Raw genomic sequence first — 23,484 nt, forward strand, 5'->3', positions numbered from 1 at the left:
AAGTATATTCTAACCAAATTAAAATACATGAGGTTAACAAATGCTCATTGGGCGAGACTAGTGTTTGAGGGTGCCGTCGTATCCATCTCTTGCCGAAATGTGGTACCGAAAGCCCAATCCCTGGTTTGCAGGTGCAATGCAACTAATTAATACCGCACTCCCATTAATTCAATCTCATTGTGGATAATAAACATGACACCATCAATCTCTTCTTGAAGAACTCCAAACCTGTCATGAGCACCTATGTTAACAAAGAAGTATCTAGTGTTCCAAAAGAAAAGAGTACAGCAGAATTCTCATGGTTGCCACTGAAGTGTTGGTAGACCTGGTTGGATAAGTCCACAAAGTTACAGTCTGGAAGGGGGCAAAAACATGGCTCATAGTGGTCTGATATATGGTGCTCATCCTTCTAGCTGTAACTCAACGTTTCTTTGCAACCATACTTGGTATTCTAGCATTGTACTTTGACAGATTCTAGAACTTTTCCATGGTCCTATTGCGGGTATAACCAAAACGAGAATAGCAAGAGTGACATTTGTTTGTGTTTATATATATAAAACCATTGTCCATACATGTATTTGAAGCAGAAAGTATCAAGTGTTAAGAATAAACTCGGATGAAAAAATCTACATTTGTATATTACAGTTAACATAAACTTGAAACAGAGTACAAATTTGATGTTGAAAACCAAATTTATTTTTCAGATTAAAGTAAGTATTTCAAACAGAGTCCACTTGGTTTTGGTTGTTTGCTAAAGATGATTTTATTTTTTTTTATTTTTTTTTACGGTCAAATCACATCAAGTTTCAACTTTTTCTAGAAATTTTTAAACAAGGATATTTTTCGTTGCTATGTCTGTTTAAAAAAGCTTGTAAAATTCACGAAGCCAACTAACGTTCTCTAGTAAATAACCAAACCTAGTAGATAAAAATGGACAAGGCTTCAAAGCAAATGGGCCAATAAAAAATATGAGGAACAGTAGAGATTCTTGAAATGTGAACACCTTTTTTATAGTTGACGAAGATATTGCTGCAGACGAAAAGGACTGCAACAAAGAGTTAGCCGCGCAGAAGAAGAGGCTGGTGGCGGGCCTGGCGGCAAAGGAGAAAACTCAGCTCTGGAAAAATTTCTTAATTTTATATCCACTTTTTGGTGGTCTGAGATTGCCTCCACTATACCATTATGATTTAGTTTTGAATCTATGTGAACGAAGGTGTTGACGCTTGATTTTGGACACCAACGAATTGCATGTTAGAAACGCTGAGCTGACTCAGGAGACATACGTGATGGATCCATGAGATTTGAATATGGGGCTGAGATTATATATTTTGCAGAAAAATAAATAAAAGATTGGCAAGAAAGGGTTTTTATAGTGGTTCGGATGCTCAACAAGCGACTCCTACATCCACTGTTATTTTATTGCTCACTGACTATTTCTATGATTTTGCCCGTAAGGCACACAAAGATGAAGAAATACAGTGTTTACAGAGAGAGAATGAAATTAAGCTCAAATCTCAGCCCAGCCTCCAGCACCCCTTCTTCGTGAAGAGAAATGTCCATTTATTCACCCAAACACTCAATGTAATGAATGTTTTGCAAGTTGCCTTGACACATGGAAGACTCTCGTCCATTCATTTCTTGAAAGGAGATATGGTTTGTGAGAATATCTTTAGAGATATGGGCTTGGCAGTTGGTACAAGAAGACATTAAATGAGCTGACATAGGCGTGACTTTTGAAGCATAACATAAGGCTATCCCATTCGTCACCTTTTGCATCAAGTTTTGGTCATTTTTTGATTCAAGATCACATCATGATTTCCAGTCTTTTTTAATTTGCTTTTAATTTTATATTTTCTGGAAGTAGTTGTAAGATTGGAGTTCTAATTATCTATTCCCTTGCTAATTTGCTATTAGGCTTTAAGCATCAAAATATGCACGAGTCTCCCCAGAAGTTTATTGATACCCTTTTCCGAATTTTGAATTCTATTATATATACAAAATACCATCTTAAACTGAGTTATTCTATATAATAACCTAATAATTAGTGCTAAGCAATTTCACATTTTTAACCAAAGTAACCTTTCAAACGATGAAAAATAACAAAGCAAAAAGGAGAAAAAATGTGCACATCTTTAACTAACACATGATATTGGGGTCTGAAATCAGCCCAGATAAAAATATTACAGTCACTCATACTGGAACTTTGTACTAAATGCTCTGCCCAGGCTTCTAAGAAAAAAGCTATTTAGCAGAAACAAAGGCTTCAAAAGGCGCTTAAGAAACATGTACAAGAGTCAAAAGTATATGCTTTGTTTCTATTCTAATTAGAGTAATGCTACAGTTATTGAAGGGTGTGCACCGAATGACGTGACAAAATCCTGACTGTTGATTCATTATAAGTTAATATTAATCAACGGTCAGGATTTTGTCATGTTATTCGGTACACAAATTCGGTGTGTAACTTTCGGTAACTCTATCATTTTCCTTTTAATTAACAATAAACAGTGACAAAGACAACCCAAGTCTGTTTGTAGAGGTAAGTTTATGACTGCATCAAGAACTAGAAGAAACATTCAAGGCCCACGTATGTCGATGAACAGCTTGAGCTGCCCATTTGAATCAAACAAATTAGATGGAACTAGAAGGGATGCAAATGAAGTTTTTTCATCATCCAATTTTTGGATGCTCTTTGTGCAAGAATCAAATCTAAGGGGAGTTCTTCTTGATCTTACCATGATATTGTAGGTCACGCCTCCATTCCAGGAGGGTTCAAAACAACTAACTGAAATAAGATTCCCAGATCGCTCAGTAGCATTGTGGAGAATATATATGTCACGACAATTCTCTTCTTGAAGAACAATAACTTTTTTATCGATATTAATGGTTATGGGTGTTAAGATTCTAGGGTTTATGAAAACCTAAATCAGTGGTGAAAACCTAGTCACTAATCAACAATCAAACTCATGACAGATATAATAGAAACAAGTATAGAACAAGACACAGCAAAATTATAGTGGTTCAGCTTTGCAGCCTACATCCATTCTCCAAAGCTCACAATAGGGGATTTCATTATCAATCAATAGTGTATAGGAAGAGATATTGAATCAGAACATAAGAGAATACAGACAAGAAAGGAACACACCAAATCCGTAAAACCCTAGATTACTCAATCCGAAATCTACCTCTTATTTCTGGACCAGCATGAGTTAAATACACATGCTTCACTCCTGGATCATCAGCCATCTATCCTTGATTCTCCATAACAGAAAGATTGTAAGATCAATTCTAGAACATTCTTCAAGGTTGAGAGCTATCGAACCAAACAGAAAGGAGAGAGAGAAAAGGAGTTTGCGCAAAAGTGTGAAGACCTAATTAGATAAGTCATTAGGTTGGCCAAAAACAATGTCGCATGAGTGTTTGACTAAACAAGGAAAAAAACTGACTTCCACCGTGGCAAAAGAGAAGCCACATCATCACAATTCTCCACCTTGGCTTCTTGATTTGTCACCCCACCATGTAGCCTTGGAAATTTTACCAGTTCACTCTTGAACTTGAAACAGGCTCATACATGGCTTGTGTTTTTCAAATGGCACAGATTTTGTGAACATGTCGGCAGGATTATGAGATCCATCAATTTTTTCAATCTCGATTTCTCCTCTTTTAATCATTTCCCTAATGAAGTGAAGGCGGACATCAATGTGTTTGGTTCTTTCATGGTAGACTTGGTTTTTACAAAGGTGAATAGCACTATGACTATCACTGTTAATCTTCACTATCTATTGCTTAATACCTAACTCATTGATCAGACCTTTCAACCAGGTGGCTTCCTTTGCTACCTCAGTCAATGCAACATATTCTAACTCAGTTGAAGACAGGGTAACCATATGCTGCAATTTTGATTTCCAACTGACAGTGTTTCCCCACAAAGTAAAAACAAACCTAGATGTAGACTTCCTTTTATCTAAGTCTCCTGAATAATCTGCATCACAGTAACCCTCAACACACTCATCACAACTGTGGTTTTTCTTAAAAACAATTCCTGCTAATCTAGTTCCTTGTAAGTATCTCATAATCCATTTAAGAGCCATCTAGTGAGTCCTTCCTGGATTGCTCATAAATCTGCTAACCAAACTTACAACAAAACCTAAATCTAGTCTTGAACATACCATCAAGTACATTAGGTTTCCCAGTGCACTAGCATAAGGTATCTCTGCCATTTCCAGCTTCTGAGTTTCAGTCTGTGGACTCTGCTCATGTGAAAGTTTCAAGTGAGCACTAAGAGGAGTCTGAATAGATTTAGCATCCATCATATTGAATTTCTTCAGAATTTTCTCAGTGTAGTCCTGCTGGACTAACTTCAGACTTTCAGAAGCTCTGTTTCTGACAATGGAAACACCAAGAATTTTCTGAGCCTGACCCAACTCTTTCATTTCAAACTTGGTGTTCAGTAAACTCTTCAGTCGACACAGCTCAAATTTATCATGGCATGCCACAAGCATATCATCCACATACAACAATAAAAAAATATGTGTCAGTTCTGAGATTCTTTTATAGTAAAAACAGATGTCAAAATTACATCTATTGCACCCTATTTCTAGCATAAAAGAATCAAATTTCTTATACCACTGTCGTGGCGATTGTTTCAAACCATATAATGATTTTTTTAATAAACATACTTTACCTGTAGCACTGTCGTATCCTTCATGTTGCTCCATTAGAATATTTTCTTCCAAATCCCCATGCAAGAAAGTTGTCTTCACATCAAGTTGTTCTAATTCCAGATTGAATTGAACTACTAGAGAAATTATGACCCTAATGGATGTATGCTTGACCACGGGAGAAAATATTTCATTATAGTCAACCCCCTCTACTTGTGTGAACCCTTTTGCGACTAACCTAACCTTGTACCTAGGTGCATCCTGATTTTTTAAACCTGGTTTTCTTTTCAAAATCCATTTACATTTTACCGCCCTACAGTCTTTTGGTTTATCAACCAAAACCCATGTATTATTCTTCATAAGAGAATCAAATTCTTCCTCAATGGCTTTCTTCCATTCCAACTTTTCAGATCCAGAAACTACTTCTTGGAATGTCTTAGGTTCATCATTCATCTCTTCCTCCACCTGAAGTGCATAAGCTACCAGGTTTGCATATCTTAGTCTACTTTGAGGTCTGATTGTTCTCCTAATTCTATCTCTTGATAATTGATAATCATTCAAGTTTGAAGTATCTACACCTTGAGTATTCTTCCCTACTTCATGATCACCAGTTGGTTCTTCCTCATGAGTATCTAACTCCTCAACTCCACCTTGATTCAAACTTGGGCTAAAACTGGAGTCTGTCACTTCTAGTTCTAGGTATCCAGCTTCTGAATAAGAGTTCTTAGATTCATCAGGTTTGTTTTCTAAGCCAGGTAGGGTATTTTCTCTGAATATGACATCTCTACTAACAATACATTTCTTAGTTTCTAAATTCTAGAACTTGTAGCCTTTAACCCAATTTGGATATCCTAAGAAAATGCATTTAATGGCTCTAGGTTTTAACTTTTCATCCTTAGAATGAACATAGGCTAGACATCAAAAAACTCTAAGGTTTTCAAGGTTTACAGGATGACCAATCCACCTTTCAAGTGGAACTCTAAAACCTATAGCTGATGAAGGTGTTCTATTTATCAAGTAGACTGCAGTATGAGCTGCTTCTGCCCAGAACTTGACTGGAAGTTTGGAACATGACAGGATACTTCTTACCTTTTCTAGAATAGTCCTATTCATCATTTCACAGAGTCCATTCTATTGTGGAGTGTGTCTCACTGTCGTATGTCTAACTACCTCATTAATTCTACAGTAGTTATTGAACTCCTCATTAATGAATTCCAAACCATTATCAGTTCTTAACTTTTTCAGTTTCTTTCCACTTTCCTTTTCAACCATGGTTTTCCATTCCTTAAATCTAGAAAAGGTTTCATCCTTGGTTTTAAGAAAATAAATCCAAACATGCCTAGAGTAGTCATCTACAAGACTAAAAAAATACCTACACCTTACAAGTGAATAATGCCTAGATGGTCCCTATAAATCATAGTGCACATACTCAAGTGGTGAGCTTGAGTAGTGTTGTCCAGTCCCAAACTTTACCCTGCACATTTTCCCAAATACATAATGTTCACAAAAATTCAGATTCCCTGTTTTATCCCCACCTAGTAGGTTTTGTTTACTGAGTTCTCCTAAACCTTTTTCACTGACATGGGCAAGCCTTCTATGCCACAAGGTAGTCTTATCTAGTTCCTCAGTTGCCCCAATATTAGCTTCTCCACTATCAGTCCTACCTTTCAACACATACAACCCATTTCTTTTTTCAGCCTTCATAATAACCAAAGACCATTTTAAGACACTAAGACTCCCATTAGCAGCCTTATAATTTAGACCTTTAGAGTCTAAAGTTCCAAGAGAGATAAGGTTTCGTTTTAGGTCAGGGATATACCTAATATCAGTAAGTGTCTTAGTTAATCCACTATGGAGATTCAGCTTAACATATCATATTCCTTTAATATGACAGACATCATTGTTTTCCATCATCACTTTCCCACCATCTAAGGGTTGAAATGAGCTAAACCACTCCCTATTAGGTGTCATATGATAGGTGCAACCAGTATCTAAAATCCACTCATTACTAGTATTTCTATCTGAAATAACTAGAATCTCTGAACTCTCATAACCCTCTGACACAACCCCTGCACTACCTCCATCATCCTCTTTTTCATATTTCTTCTTCTTTCTCTTAGGACAGTCTCTCCTAAGGTGACCCTCCTTATGACAGAAGAAACATTTCCATTTCCCAGGTTTGGATTTAGACCTATGTCTATTCTGCACTCCCCTTTTCTAGTTCTTCTTTTCAGATCTTCCTCTTACTACAAGACCCTCACCATCACTCACATTTTTATCCATAATCCTATTTTTAGTATCCTTAGCTGAGATAGCTTTTGCTACTTCTTCTAATTTCAAAGTCTGCCTACCATATTTCAAAATCTCTACAAAATTCGAATAAGTTTTGGGTAAAGAATTTAACAAGATTATAGCTTGATCCTCATCACCTATTTCAATAGATATACTCTCTAAATCTTGTATTATCTTAAGAAAATCATTCTTATTATCTTTTAGTGAATTTTGTTCATCCATCTTAAATCCAAACAAACTCTATTTTAGAAATAACCGATACGGTACAGTCTTAGACTGATAAAGTGAGTCTAACTTGCTCCATATCTCTGCAGCAGTCTTCTCTTTCTTGACTTCTCGAAGTGCTTTGTCACCCAAGCCAAGAATCAAAGAACTTTTGGCCTTGTTCAGTATGTCTTGTTTTTCTGTGGTGGATAATGTATCAGGTAGCTTTTCTTTTCCTTTCAGAGCTAACGCCAAGCCCTTTTTAACCAACATTGCCTCCATTTTCATTTTCCACAAGCCGAAATCATTTTCACCTGTAAACTTTTCAAGCTCAAATTTAGTCGCCATGTCTTTCTTACAGATCAGAAAAACATTCAGTAATAGGAAAGAGATCAGTTTAAGGAAATCTTAAAACACGACTAAAGAACAGAGAAACCCTAACTGGACCTTCAATCAAGCTCTGATACCAATACCTAGTCACTAATCAACAATCAAACTCATGACAGATATAATAGAAACAAGTATAGAACAAGACATAGCAAAATTATAGTGGTTCGGCTTTGCAGCCTACATCCATTCTCTAAGGCTCAGAATAGGGGATTTCATTATCAATCAATAGTGTACAGGAAGAGATATTGAATCAGAACATAAGAGAATACAGACAAGGAAGGAACACACCAAATCCATAAAACCCTAGATTTCTCAATCCGAAATCTGCCTCTTCCTTCTGGACCAGCATGAGTTAAATACGCATGCTTCACCATTGGATCATCAGCCATCTGTCCTTGATTCTCCATAACAGAAAGATTGTAAGATCAGTTCTAGAACATTCTTCAAGGTAGAGAGCTATCGAACCAAACAGAAAGAAGAGAGAGAAGGAGTCTGCGCAAAAGTGTGAAGACCTAATTAAATAAGTCATTAGGTTGGCCAAAAACGACGTCGCATGAGTGTTTGACTAAACAGGGAAAAAACTGACTTCCACCGTGGCAAAAGAGAATCCACATCATCACAATGGGAAAATCTTTATCGTATTGGAACGGTACTGTTGAATTATAATGTTTACCTATAAAATGCAGGTGAAAACGGCTGTATGGACCAACAAAGTCACAATCTGAAAGGGGCCATACAAATCGTCCTCGGTCGCAAATTTGCCCAAGGTCATACATTTCGCTGTAACTCATTGTTTCATTGCACCCATAATTGGCATTTTGGCATGCTACTTTGGTCGACTTTAAAATTTTCTCAACAGTCGTGTTATGGATATAACCAATAGCAGAATAGCAAGAGGGGCATACGTTCTTAAGATCAATGCAGCAGTATTTGCAAGCTACATGTCCATTAAAACACTGCAGTACAACACAAACATAAAAAAGATTATTGCATTGTACTTATTAATTCTATATAATAGCAAAAATGCCATATCCACCAAAGAATTGCACCGAAACACATGGAGGCCGCCACATTGGACGATTGAATACTGACATAAATGGATGGCCGTCTAACGATTTCGGATGGTCGTCCATATATCCAGGACGGTCGTTCATAGTGGAATGGATGACCGTCCATAAAAAGTTGTTTTGTTTAAAAAAAAAAAAAAAAAAACAATGGACTGCCGTCCATTGTTTGTGAATTTTTTTATAAAAATTTGTTTAAAATATAACGGGATGGCAGTCCATCTTGTAAGGTCCCCAGTTTGTGAAATTTTAATTATTTATAAAATTATTTCAAAATATAATGTAAATATGGACACCAGTCCATGTAGTTTGGATGGCCGTCCATACTAGATGGACGCCAGTCCATGTAGTTTGGATGGTCATCCATACTAGATGGACGCCAGTCCATGTAGTTTGGACGGAACTACATGGACTGGTGTCTATATTTGTTAAAAAAAAAAAAAATTTGTTTAATTAATATTAATGAATGGCTTGTCCAATACGCTTCATTTGTAAGCGCTAAAATTTTTTTCTTCTCTTCTCTTCGTCCTTGTTGTAGATAATCATGCAAAATCTTATAGATATTGCATGATGAAGTGTATAAATCTATAATAGGATATTAGGATTGTAATCAATACATATTAGGAACAAATCTGTAAAATAGGAAGTTAGAATATTTATTTCCTAGATTAGATTATTTATTTCCTATATTAGTTCTTTATTTTCCTATATATATTGATGTATAATTTGTCAATACAATATGAAAAATATTACAATTAATTCTCTGTTTGTAACATGGTATCCGAGCAATTCTAGGTTGTTTTTTTTCAATTCATTTTTTTTCTTTTCTGCCTAAGTCAGCATTGTTTGTGAGTCACCCTGGAGAGTGCCCTTCCCAGCTTCGTCTTGTTATTTCCGGCAATTTTGTGTGATTAGTTTCTCAGTATCTGAGCCAAGTCAGAACAATTTTGTTGGTTTCTATTGGCATAGAGTTCGTTCTTTGAAGAATTTTTTTTTTTTTTTTTTTTTTTTTNTGCAAAATCTTACAAGATATTGCATGATTAAGTGTATAAATCTATAATAGGATATTAAGATTGTAATCAATACATGTTAGGAACAAATCTGTAAAATATGAAGTTAGAATATTTATTTCCTAGATTAGTTCTTTATTTTCCTATATATATTGATGTATAATTTGTCAATACAATAAGAAAAACTATTACTATCAGTTCTTTGTTTGTAACATGGTATCAAAGCAATTATAGGTTGTTTTCTTTTCAATTCGTTTTTTTTTTTCTTTTATGCCCAAGTGAGTATTATTTGTGAGTCACCTTGGAGAGTGGCCGTTTTTTCTCACCGCCTGCCTAGGAAGAAGCCTCTTCTGCTGTTTGACCATTCCCTGAACTTTGATCACCCTTCCTGACTTCGTCTTGTTATTTCTGACAATTCTGCGTGATTAGTTCCTCAGTATCTTAGCTAGGTCAAAACAATTTTCTTGGTTTCTGTTGGTATAGAGTTCGTTCTTTGAAGAGTTTTTTGTTGGCTATTTTCGTCTTCTTACCATGACTGATAAGTCTATAATTGATATGGTTCCTGTAATGTCAAAAATTATGGAACATAAGCTTAATGGGTCTGATAACTATTTTGATTGGAGTAAGACAATTCGTCTTTATCTGCGAAGCATTGATAAAGATGATCATCTCACCAAAGATTCGTCTGAAGACGATTCAAAGCAAACATGGTTGAGAGAGGATGCCTAGTTGTTCTTGCAGATACGGAACTCCATCAACAGTGAGGTACTTGGTTTAATTAATCATTGTGAATATGTGAAGGAATTGATGGACTATCTAGATTTTTTGTATTCTGGGAAAGGGAATGTTTCTCGTATTTTTTATGTATGCAAAGCTTTTTATCGAGCTGAGAAACAAGATAGGTCTCTTACGGCCTATTTTATGGATTTTAAAAGGATATATGAAGAACTTAACATTCTTCTACCAGTGAGTACTGATGTGAAACTTCAACAAGCTCAACGAGAGAAAATGGCGAATATGAGTTTCCTAGCTGGACTCCCTTCTGAGTTTGAATCTACTAAATCTCAGGTTCTTGCTAGTTCTGAGATCACCTCCCTCCGAGACATATTTACTAGGGTTCTCCATACAGAAAGCACTCCATCTGTTCAATCGAGTAGTGCTCTTGTAAGTCAGAATCATGACACCGGGCATTCATATAACAAGAGCAATAATAGAGGAGAGGGTTCGAATTATCGTGAGAATCAGAGTCAGGAGTCAGGAGGGATTGTGTGCTACTATTGTCATGAACCCGGTCATACAAAGCGCACGTGCAGAAAGTTGTAAAATAAGGCCAAGAAACCTCAGTTAGCTCATGTTGCCGCTACTGATACTTCTGAGAAAAAGGTTATGATTTCAGTTGATGAGTTTGTCAAGTTTTCTCAGTATCAAGAATCATTGAAGTCCTCATCTACTTCCATCACTGCTCTCGCCGAGTCAGGTAAACCAAATACATGTCTTATTTCCTCATCCTCCAAATGGGTCATTGATTCTTGTGCCACAGATCATATGACAAGTAATCGTAGTCTCTTTTCATCATATCAGTCACATAATTCCTCGTCTAATGTTACTTTAGCTGATGGGTCAACTTCTTGTGTTCTCGGGTCTGGGTCTGTTAACCCTACTCCGTTAATTTCCCTATCCTCTGTATTGAGTCTACACCACAGTTCGCTTTTAATTTAATTTTTGTGAGTAAATTCACTCGTACTCTTAAATGTTGCATCTTATTTTTCCCTGATCATTACCTATTTCAGGATCTTACGACGAGGCAGATTATTGGTAAAGGACATGAATCTGGAGGGCTTTACATCCTTGACACATAGGTGCCTAGAACTATTGCATGTTCCAGTATTTCGACCGCTTTTGAGGCGTATTGTCGGTTAGGACATCCTTCTTTACCATTGTTAAAGAAACTATGTCCTCAGTTTAATAAATTATCTTCGTTAGATTGTGAGTCATGTCAATTTGCCAAACACCACCGTCTTTCTTCAAGTCCAAGAGTCAATAAACGGGCTAGTGTCCCTTTTGAATTAGTTCATTCAGATGTTTGGGGTCCGTGTTCTAGTATGTCTAAACCTGGATTTAAATATTTTGTTACCTTTGTTGATGACAACTCTCGTGTAACTTGGCTTTATTTAATGAAAAATCGTTCTGAGTTGTTTTCTCATTTTTGTGCCTTTTGTGCTGAAGTTAAAACTCAATTTAATACTTCTGTCCAGACATTAAGAAGCGATAATGCCAAAGAATATTTTTCGAGTTCTTTTCAGTCTTATATGAGCCAGCATGGCATTCTTCATCAATCCTCTTGTGTTGACACACCGTCCCAAAATGGAGTAGCCGAGAGGAAAAATAGGCACCTTCTTGAAACCGCTCGAGCCCTATTATTTCAAATGCAAGTTCCTAAACAGTTTTGGGCCGATGCAGTTTCCACGGCCTGTTTTCTAATTAACCGCATGCCTTCCTCTATTCTGAATGGTTCTACTCCTTACAGTGTTCTCTTCCCGTCTAAGCCTTTGTTTCCTATTGCCCCAAAGATATTTGGTAGTACTTGTTTTGTTCGTGATGTTCGACCCCAAGTAACCAAGTTAGATCCCAAATCTCTTAAATGTGTTTTTCTAGGTTACTCTCGTCTTCAGAAGGGATATCGATGTTATTGTCCTAGTCTTAATAGATATCTGGTGTCACCTGATGTTACTTTCTTAGAAAACACCCCTTTTTTCCCCACTTCGTCTACCTATACACGTCAGGGGGAGGACGATGACTTACTAATCTATACTGTCACATCCCTACCAGCTACTCCCACACCTGAGTCTTCCCCACCTACTGTTCCTCCTCAGGCACCACCACTTGTCCGTCCACTAATTCCATTTCGCATTGTCTATTCTCGTCGACAAGAACCTCCTGTACCGGTCCCTTCGTCGTTAAACCCAGTCTCCAGTGATCCCGATACCTGTGTTCCTCGTCAAGAAGACACTCAGACTTCATGTCCTACCCAAGACTCTTCGTCGTTGGATCCAACCTTGAATGATCTTGATCTTCCCATTGCTCTTCGGAAAGGTAAACGTCAATGTACTTATCCTATCTCTTCATTTGTTTCTTATGATCACCTATCATCTTCTTCTTGTTCTTTTGTGGCATCACTAGACTCTGTCTCCCTTCCTGCAACTGTCCATGAAGCCTTATCTCATCCTGGTTGGCGTGATGCTATGATAGAAGAGATGAATGCTTTAGATGTTAATGGTACTTGGAACTTGGTTGACTTACCTATTGGAAAGAAGCCTATTGGATGCAAATGGGTGTTTGCTGTTAAAGTAAATCCTGATGGGTCAGTGGCTAGGCTTAAAGCTCGTCTTGTAGCTAAAGGCTATGCTCAAACTTATGGAGTGGATTATTCTGACACTTTTTCCCCTGTGGCTAAATTGACTTCTGTTCGCTTATTTATCTCTATGGCAGCTACTCATTCCTGGCCATTACATCAGTTGGACATAAAAAATGCCTTTTTACATGGTGACCTTCAAGAAGAAGTCTATATGGAGCAACCACCTGGATTTGTTGCTCAGGGGGAGTATGGGAAAGTTTGTCATCTTCGCAAATCGTTGTATGGTTTGAAACAGAGTCCACGTGCTTGGTTTGGAAAGTTCAGTGAGGTAGTTGCAAAGTTCGGAATGACAAAGAGCAAGTCTGATCACTCAGTCTTTTACAAACAATCGACAGTTGGCATTATTCTTCTTGTTGTATATGTTAATGACATTATCATCACTAGGAGTGACACTACAGGGATTTCATTACTTAAGTCATTTCTTCACACTTAGTTTCATACAAAAGATTTAAGAATGTTGAAGTATTTCTTAGGGGTTGAGGTAACAAGGAGCAAGAAAGGCATCTTCCTCTCTCAAATGAAATATGTACTTGACTTATTAACTGAGACAAGAAAATTGAGTGCTAAGTCATGCAGTACGTCAATGTTTCCTAATTCGCAACTTACCAAAGATGGTGAACTATTTGAAGATCCTGAGAGGTATAGAAGACTGGTTGGAAAGTTGAACTATCTAACAGTCACTCGTCCTGATATTGCGTACTCTGTCAGTATAGTAAGTCAATTCATGTCTTCTCCTACTGTTGACCATTGGGCAGCGTTAGAACAGATTTTGTGTTATCTGAAAGGAGCTCCAGGACGTGGTATTTTGTACGAAAATCATGGACATAATAATGTTGAGTGCTTCTCTGATGCAGATTGGGCGGGTTCCAAGATAGTTAGGAGATCCACTACGGGCTACTGTGTTTTTATTGGTGGAAATTTGGTCTCATGGAAAAGTAAGAAGCAAACTGTTGTGTCCAGATCTAGTGCAGAATCAGAATATAGGTCTATGGCCCAGTCTGTGTATGAAGTAATATGGATATATCAGTGTTTAACTGAAGTTGGTCTTATGGCCTCTTTGCCAGCAAAATTGTGGTGTGATAACCAAGCCACTCTTCATATTGCTTCTAATCCCGTATTTCATGAATGAACTAAGCACGTTAAAATTGACTGCCATTTCATTCGTGAGAAAATATAGCAAGATTTAATTTCTATAGGATATGTGAAGACTGGAGAGTAACTAGGAGATGTTTTCACTAAAGCTTTGAATGGGGTTCAGATTAATTATATTTGTAACAAGTTGGGCATGATTAACATCTATGCTTCATCTTGAGGGGGAGTGTTGTAGATAATCATGCAAAATCTTACAAGATATTGCATGATTAAATGTATAAATCTATAATAGGATATTAGGATTGTAATCAATACATATTAGGAACAAATCTGTAAAATAGGAAGTTAGAATAAGGTCATTAGTGTTAAATGTTATGCTGAGATTAAGAATCATGTTGGCAACTGAATGAGTGATGAGTAGAAGCAAACGGATCGAAAATCGGAGTTGAATTGAAGAAGTTATGGAACTTTGAAGTAAAGAGGAGATTCTAGATTACGCTTCAGTTTGAGCATGTTTCAGTGTTTCGACAATATCTCAAGATATGGACCTCATATCAAGACGATTCTTTGACGGTTGGAAAGTTAATTCAAAGGGCTACATTTCATATGTTTACCACTTCTCTAGATTCCATCGTTATCATCATCTCTGGAGTGCTGAGGAATGATGTAGGATTGGACTAAAGAAGAAGAGTTATCACTGTGCCGCAGCACACTTTGTCTAGAATTGATTGCGCCGCAGCACAGTGTCAAGACACAGTCACGACAGTTAGAAATTTTTCTTTCCTTTTTTTATTAGGAAAATAGGGTTAAGATTCCTAAACAAAATAAAATTAAGGAAAATAAAACCCTAACCGTTGTGGGATATAAATAGAAGTCTTTTAGTATTATTTTAGGGATTCTTTGGGGATTATAAGAGAAGAAAAACCTGTAGAGAAGAAAACTGTCAGAATTTCTAGAGCTTTGATTCACAATATAGGGAAGTTTTTCTTGTTTCTTTCTTATAAACTCATGTTGATTATTTTAATAAAGATGATTGTTTCTTTCATGTTTATTATGAACTAAATTTATTCTCTAGGGCTAAGATGTAACCCAATCTCTTGATTATGTGTTGATTTATGCTTGTCAATTTTTATTAAGAATTTTTCCTAAGTTTTGCTATTATACCTAATGATTTTGATTTTTAAGAGCCTAAGAATTGAATGAACTAATGAATTAGGTTGAGATCGAGAGATGATGCTTAGTTAGTCTACGGTAGTAAAACCATAGGTTGAGCGAACGTTAAAGATAGGTTACCGCGACTTGTGAGGTTCTGATAAACTCCATAGAGCGTAATGATCTTCAATTGCTTAAATCTGATTAGAGATAATTCGGGTTAGTGATTAGGAGTTAATTCGATAATTGTTCGAGAGAATTTATTGGAAATTTTGAGAGTTTGACCTTCAAGAAGAACTTAATAAAATTAGCATAAGTGATCAATACATATAAATAAGAGTTGGTGTAAAATCTATGCCCTAGGTCTAGTCATCTTGTTTTAACCCAAAGATCTATTTTAGTTGTTTTCTTTTCAATTTTCTTTTAAATTCAATTATTAATTTTAATTTAGTTTAGATTTTTCTTGATAAAAACTATGATTAATCAAATAGTAATTAGATAGTAAATTTTGATAATTGATAGTAGTAATTCCCTCGGGTTCGACATCCGTATTCTTACACTTTATTACTTGCACGATTTCATGCACTTGCGAAAATTCACAATAAAGTGTCGACTGTGAAGAAAAATGTGTAAGGGGTTTTGGAATAAATAATTTATATGTAAAATAATAAATTACATATACACCCTTATACTTGAAAAACTTACACTCATACCCTTTCGAGCCATGGAGGCTCATGAGCCTATTGAGCCGAGCACTAGGTGGCTCAGGCTCGGCTCGAAAAGGCAATTGAACAGCTCGAGCTCGAGCTCGGCTCGAAAAGACACTTGAGCAGCTTGAGCTCGAGCTTAGCTCGAGACTGGAGCTTTTCTCGCAAACGACTCGAGCTCAGCTACACCCCTACTTCAAAAGAATGAGATTCGAAACTATCTAAAATCTCAAAGAAATTCTTAGCATGATATAATTCCATAAAATTAACCGATAATTTACAATATGAAGAATAACCCTTTTCTTACTACACTCAACACTTGAAGTAAAGCCTGCAACACACAAGTAAATAGATCAAATTTCGTTAATGTGCCGGCAACCCCACCATCCCCAATCTCAGCCCATATCAAGAAACATTTCCAATAACAAACAGAGAAGCAAGCTTCAGAAAATATAAAACAAATGGACCAACGAAAGTGCATCCAGAAAGAACTCAAATTACACCCATGCCAAGGGCCTGGGTTTTGAGTAAAAGCAAAACACGCGCTCACAATTAAACCAACAAAATATCTTATTAGTTGGAACTGTAAATTCTCCAAAAGTCCTTCCCACAATGTTCCTAAAACATTATTCCTTTCATGAAGGAACACCAGTATTTAGATTCATATTTTTTACTTTTATTATTATTGTCCAAATATCAATACATATAATTATGTCACAGAGGTAACTACACACATGAACCAATTCTTTGACTGATTGGTCAAGAGGAAAACAGCAATTTATGACAACATTGCCCAACCATCACTAAATGTGGCAATTCTGTGTTAGCCAGAACCCATGTTTACATATCTCAGCAATATACTATCATATCTAAGATCAATGAGGGGGTGCCAGGAACTCTTGAATCACATTCGAGAGATCAAAAGTGGTACCGAAACAGGAGACTCCTCACCCATGACTGGTTGGAACAAGTCTACCTCCCCATACCGCTCCAGGACACGCATCCGGCAGTCCTCAGCAGCCATCAGTCCAGTCGAGAATGCACCATGCACTGACCCTGGATAGCTCATACTGGTTGCCTCCCCGGCAAAGAATAGGTTGTCCACTGGAATCCTAAGCCTTTCATACAGATCATGGGCGTTGCCTACTGTATCATAGCTATAGGAGCCAAGTGAGTTAACATCTGTGCCCCAGTGAGAAACAAGATAATTAATCTGCATAATCAAAATATAAAATTAGATTTTGATTTAACAAATAGTTTGAAGTCTAAATTAAGTAGGAAATCTTAAGCAGTACAACAAATTTTTAAAGTGACAAGCACAATAATAATGCTGCATGCGGTGGAATTACCGGAGCAGATGCATCAGGAAGGATCTTCTTGAGTTGCATAAAAGCAAAATTAGCAGCAGCTTCATCAGACATTTTCTCAATGTCTTTGGCCAACTGCCCGGCAGGCATGTAAACAAGGACAGGATGACCTGTAGCCTTGTGAAGATTTAGAAAGTAGCTGCATCTGTAAGATGTCTCTGCAACCACTCCCAGAAACTCCACATTGGGCCAAAACACCTTACCAAAATGCAACACTATTTTATTTTCAATCCCCACCCCAAGGTTGTCAATGGCCGCTTCCTTCCAGTCTGGGAGCCTTGGCTCAAACTTGATTGCCTTGGACTTCAACACACCAAGAGGAACAGTAACAATAGCAGCATCTGACACAAATGTAGTTCCATCTTCCACAGTTACCTTCACTCCATTGTAGCGTCTATCAATCCTAGTAACCCTGTAAAGAAATCAGGTCAGGATATGGTTGCCTGAAACAAGTCACAAGATAACACATGATGTACAACTTGGAAGATTACTTTAGATAAATAATCCATACCTGCAGCCTAAGCGGACGTCAAGGCCTTTGGCAAGGGTGTTTATAACTGGAAGATAGCCCCTAACCATGAGCCCATGACCACCGGGGAGCAGTACTTCCTGTACATAAAGAAAAATCACTACTAAAATTTGAGGTAATTAATTAGAGTACGCAACAGCTTGTAGCTCAATACAATATTACAAAACAAGAATCAACATACGCAAAAGAGATATAAAGATGAGCCCACCCACTGCAGACATATCTCTGAAGATATCAGAAATTACAAGCTTATCCAGGGGTCAGCCATTGTAACCTAACCCCATCACTCAGAAATTAATAAATAATAACAAACAAAAAAATTTCAGAGAATTTAGGACACACCAAGTTGTATTATACACAACTTGACCCAGTCCAATAAAGATGCAATTAAATCATCCACCCCTTGGTTTACAAAAGGTTATGCAATTTTGGGAGTATGATGTGTCCAGGACTGTATTTATGTCAAATAGCTCCACTAAAATGAACATGCATTATATTTTAAATTACCAGGCATATAAATTACACTGTTGATATATAAAAAAAATGGATGACAATATAAGGAGCTTTAATATTTCACATGCGAAACAAGCACAAGAGAAAAACAGAGAGAAAGAAGAGAAGGACCACACGTAGCAACACAGTAATAATAAATCAAGTGACCCATAATTGAACCCCAATTTTTCTATTTTTTCTGCACTCAATTGATTATGCAGAGTAACTCTCATAACAAACCAAAATTCTGTGAAATATAAAAAATCTCAACTTCTAGCACAAACTTGCCTTATCCCAGGATTTAACTGAGATGGTATCGGCATCTGCAGCAAACCAGCCTTCCATTCTGCATAAATACCATTGAAGCACCTTATGGCCAAGCCCCTCTAACCTGTTGGTTCAAACAAAATTCAGTTACTCAAATTCTGTAACTTAAAAATGATTAAAGAGAGCTCAAAGCATGCTGCAACCTTAATTCTGGCCTCCTTTCAAAAACAATTGAAATGGTGTGTTGTATAGACTTATCTTCACTGAATTCTTGTCTTACTTTATCCGTCTGTATTCAAGAAAACAAAATTAACTCAGAATAATGCACAATGCGAACACACAATAGGTTAAAGATGCTAGATTAGTAAACTTTTAACTAAACTCAAAGAACCCTCAAAGTGGAGCAAAATAGCAATCTTCTCCTCAAGCCTTAGCTAGGATGACCCAAAGATCAATCCAGGAGACTACTATACTATATTTAAGCTCCAGATTGTGACAACAGTACACATAAAGAGAAAAAATTCCATAAAAAAGAAAACTTGCCTCTGCCAATATGGTCTCAAAAACTTCCCCAACCTTTGTGACCAACTCTTGAGGAACTTTGTTCCCATCCATATCAAAAAGCGCATAGCTGCAAAGAGAATATGTGCTCAGCACAATCCATTGATAGCTTCAAACTAAAATTAAGTTTTTGCTCACTTGGGAAAATTTGGACGAAATATTTTAATAAATTGAAAACAAGAACGTTGTAGAAATAAAATGACGCCTTGATGACACAATCATGGACAAATAACTTGTCACTTGGATACTCTTAACCACTGATGGCTACTACCCTACTATGCTAAGTATGATTTTAAAATAAAGTCACCACTAGTATAGAAATACTTTAATATTTTAGTTGAATTATTAATTTAGGAGTTGCAAGAAACGCAAGTCAACCCACAAAGTAAAGCAAGCTAAAACTAATTCAATCAACTTAAACCAGGTTCTATTTGGTTTATGAAATTAACAAAACAAAAATAAAAAATAAAAGATGTTCATACAAACAGGTTGTTTTTTGGTTTAAGAATTTGACCATACAAAATTGTCAAGTTGACTTTAAACATAAAAAATCAAACCGATGATAAACTATAGATTTTAATTAGGCTTCTATACATGAACTGAACTGTGATTCATAGGTAGCTATTACCGGCCAAACCAGAGAAAATATGATCAAACTACAGGCACATAAAGAAACAAAATTGACATATCTTCACCTTTCTAAATCATGGTCATACAACACAGAATTATCACCGCTAGTGCGGTATAGAGGTAACCCTAGTCTCCCAATCACTGGTGCCAGTGGATTCTCATTGCAGACTCCATGCAGCCTGAAACATCAATATTGGAAATTAAAAATTATAACACTAAAAAGAAACGACAAAGAGATTTATTTTTTAAGGAAATAAAATTACCAAGATGCACCCAGGTCAACGGGAAAACCAAACGAATAATCAGTGTTAACTCGACCACCAAGTCTATCCCGAGATTCCAAGATGACAACCTGCCCATAAAATGCAAAAGTGCATTGAAAAAAAGTGAACCTTTACAAATATTTTAAGGCCCAATCAAGTGTTGCCTGTAGGCACTAATCAATTAAGGAGTGTTGTTAACTACGACTCCTTAACAAGTAGAAAACGGAGAGGGTTTTCATTGAGAATGCTTCAAATAAAATAAAGAGAGACAAAAAGGATCAGCAACAAATAGCAAGTACGGAGCACATTTTGATTCCCTCGACATATACCAAGCATTTTCCAACAATTCCTATCAACGCTAAATCAGCTAAGCCTCAACAGGTAAAAGCTGACAATTGAAGCCTATGCTTCCCACAAAAGTTGGATGGATAAAATAATAAGACAGCTATAAACAGTTGCTCACTATACAAAAAGGTCGCCAGAGTTTTTGGCAAGTAAAAATCAAACATTTCTTTGCATTAATCAAATGGCAATAATGCAAATTTGCGTGGACTTTTAGAGCCAAGCTGATGGCAAAAATGAGCTCGTAGTTTTAATAAATAAATAATTAAAGTACAAGTAAAAGTGTAAAACACGAAACTCATATTCATTCCACTTTTACAAATACAAGCAAACATGAACTCTACGAAAATATTAATTATCGATGTACAATAATTTAATATTTTTTTACCTTAAATGACGCATCATGGAGAGCACGAGCCGCCGCAACTCCAGCCATGCCACCGCCAATGACAATAACAGATGGCGACCTTGCTTGCCTCCTCTCCACATTCGAACAGCAAAGAGCTTCACGACACAACCAAACAAAACTTAATCATGATTCATGCCACCGACAGACATGAAATAATAAGAATAAACCAAGCAACGGTAAAAACAATCCAATCATTACCAACCTCTACTTAATTGACGATTACTCCTGTTTGTTGATTCCATGGTTAGACGAAACTATTAACAGAGGATTAATAATATTTTGAATATGATTGCGTATGCTGATTATTAATAACGGCTCTGTTGGTTTTTTTTCAAAATTAAATAATGATGGAGGTAATTGAGGAGAGTAATGAAGGGTGAAAATCAAGAGACACGTAATGAAATGGTTCGAATTCGAGGACAAGAAATAGCAACCCAGCTTTCCCAACCAGCTCATGCAGAATTCTTTGTCCGATTTTCTTTAAAATTTCGCCGAATCAAATCGTTTGCAGAATCGATCAGGAGACAATAATGATAATATCAAAATTTTGATACAGAAAGCCGGACGGAGATCGGGTGATTTGATGAGAAATCGGAACGAAAACGAGATGAAGAAAGCGAAAGATTTTAAAGTGAGAAAGTTAGATAGATTTCTAGAGAGAGAAAATGGGCCGGGTGCTTGGGTAGTTGGGTGAGATTACTTGCTGGTCTCGGGTTGGCTGCATTTATAATGTCTGTCTTGCCAACCAAACGTTACAGCATGGAGATATTTATACGCGCGAGTGTAAGTTAAGAGTGTACTCGTGTGAATGTTTGGCCACGTTTCATAATTTTTATAGGATATTCTCTGTATTTTCTGATATGGTAAAGTGGATAGCCTCCAGAGCGAGTGGATTACATTCTGAATCATATTTGCTGTATTTTGGACGTTTTGAGAAATTTTTATTTCTCTTTTTCACCATTGCATGTAATTGAAGAAAGGGAGTAATTATATTACCTAAGTTGCACTGAAAGAACAACCTACTATTTGAAATATACAGGGCTGAATTACATCTGGCAGTGCCACTTGTAAGAAACAAATGCAAGATTTTAGATTTCTTTCCTGTATTACATAGAAAATATTTATTATTTAATGAGAGAACGACTTACACATACCTAAGGTTTACTGAAACAATAAGTTAGTACCTAAAAGGTTTTAAAACGATAAATAGGTACTTTCTATCATATGCTGTTAGTGATTTTCGTTTGATAATAGTGAAAAGACTAGAATGCCCTTGAAAGTTTATATTTTAGTTTTTTATAAATTTAAAAATTTCTAAAAAACCTCCTAGGTTTACTAATTTAACTAAATACCCCAATATATAAAATTTTTGTAAAATAATAAAAACACCCCTGCCACCAGTAGTGCCAGATTCCGGCCACCACCGCCGGAATCTAGCCGAAAATTGCGTTACGACAAAGACCCGTCGATCTGTGTCGTAACACTTCGATCTGGCCTTTTCCGGCTAGATCCGTGGCTGATCTGGCCGTCGACGTTGCAGATGGAGTTTTGCGGCCTCGACGGCTAGATCTAGCCATAGATCTGGCCTTTTCCGGCCAGATCAGCCATGGATCTGGCTGGAAAAGGCCAGATCTGGCCGTCGAGGCAGAAAACTCCATCTGTTGCCTCGACAGCCAGATCTGGCCTTTTCCGGCCAGATCGATACGTTACGACACAGATCCGACAGGTCTATGTCATAACACAATTTTTCGACCAGATTCCGACAATGGTGGCCGGAATCTGGCACTGCGGGTGGTGAGGGTGTTTTTATCATTTAACAAACTTTTTATATATGGGAGTGTTTAATTAAATTAGCAAACCTAGGGGGTTTTTTAGAAATTTTTAAATTTATAAAAAACTAAAATATCAAACTTTCAAGGGCATTTTAGTCTTTTCACTATTAATAAACAGAAATCACTAACAGAACATGACGGAAGGTACCTATTTGTCATTTCAAAACCTTTTGGATACCAACTTGTCGTTACGACAAACCTTAGGTATGCACAAGTCGTTTGGCCTTATTTAATTAGATAAATTTGCTAAATAGACAATCTCCAGCATTTCGATCAAGGCAAATTTTATTGAGTAATGCTATGGACACCAAAATTTTACACCAAAATTTTGTACCAAAAGACATGGCATCCAATCAGACGTGACCACGCTAGAGTCTTTCGTGAATGAACGGTCATCCAACATTTTATGGACGCCTATACATATTTAATGGACTCCCATCCAAAAAAATTTAAAAGAAAAATAATGGACGCCCGTCCATAAAATTTTAAAAAATTTTATTTTTTAAAAAACAAAAGTAGTGGATGGGCGTCCCTCTTAGATGGACACCCGTCCATTAAATAGGGCCAATTTTCATGCCACTACCATCTAATACCAGTCCACCACCCTCCGTCCACCAACAATCCATTTCACCCACTGTTGTGCCACCTCCACCACCCTCTTTCCACCACCATCTAACACCAGTCCACCCCCATCATCACATCCATCTTCTCCACCTCCTACAACCTCCTCACCTTTTGAGCCCGATGCAAATCAACCTGACCCCTTCACACCTTCTACTCCATCGCCTCCTGCACAGCCACCTGTCTC

At 36.8% G+C, this 23,484-nt stretch overlaps 2 protein-coding genes across 2 annotated transcripts; both read right to left on the minus strand.

Moving 5' to 3' along the window:
• Positions 1-3,776: 3,776 nt before the first annotated feature.
• On the minus strand, positions 3,777-4,088 carry LOC116117545 (secreted RxLR effector protein 161-like). Its single transcript, XM_031403556.1, has one exon. The coding sequence runs from the start codon at positions 4,086-4,088 to the stop codon at positions 3,777-3,779; it is 312 nt and encodes a 103-aa protein (XP_031259416.1).
• Positions 4,089-16,638: 12,550 nt separating this feature from the next.
• On the minus strand, positions 16,639-21,547 carry LOC116117567 (polyamine oxidase 2-like). The gene is made up of 10 exons (XM_031403578.1): positions 21,047-21,547; positions 20,824-20,939; positions 20,094-20,182; positions 19,896-20,009; positions 19,183-19,270; positions 18,843-18,928; positions 18,661-18,763; positions 17,863-17,960; positions 17,334-17,763; positions 16,639-17,197 (listed from the first exon to the last, which is right to left on the minus strand). The coding sequence occupies exons 1-10, from the start codon at positions 21,084-21,086 to the stop codon at positions 16,889-16,891; spliced, it is 1,473 nt and encodes a 490-aa protein (XP_031259438.1). The 5' UTR covers positions 21,087-21,547; the 3' UTR covers positions 16,639-16,888.
• Positions 21,548-23,484: the final 1,937 nt, after the last annotated feature.

This window comes from Pistacia vera, unplaced genomic scaffold (genome assembly GCF_008641045.1).
Source record: "Pistacia vera cultivar Batoury unplaced genomic scaffold, PisVer_v2 Contig818, whole genome shotgun sequence".
NCBI classification, from domain to species: Eukaryota; Viridiplantae; Streptophyta; class Magnoliopsida; order Sapindales; family Anacardiaceae; genus Pistacia; species Pistacia vera.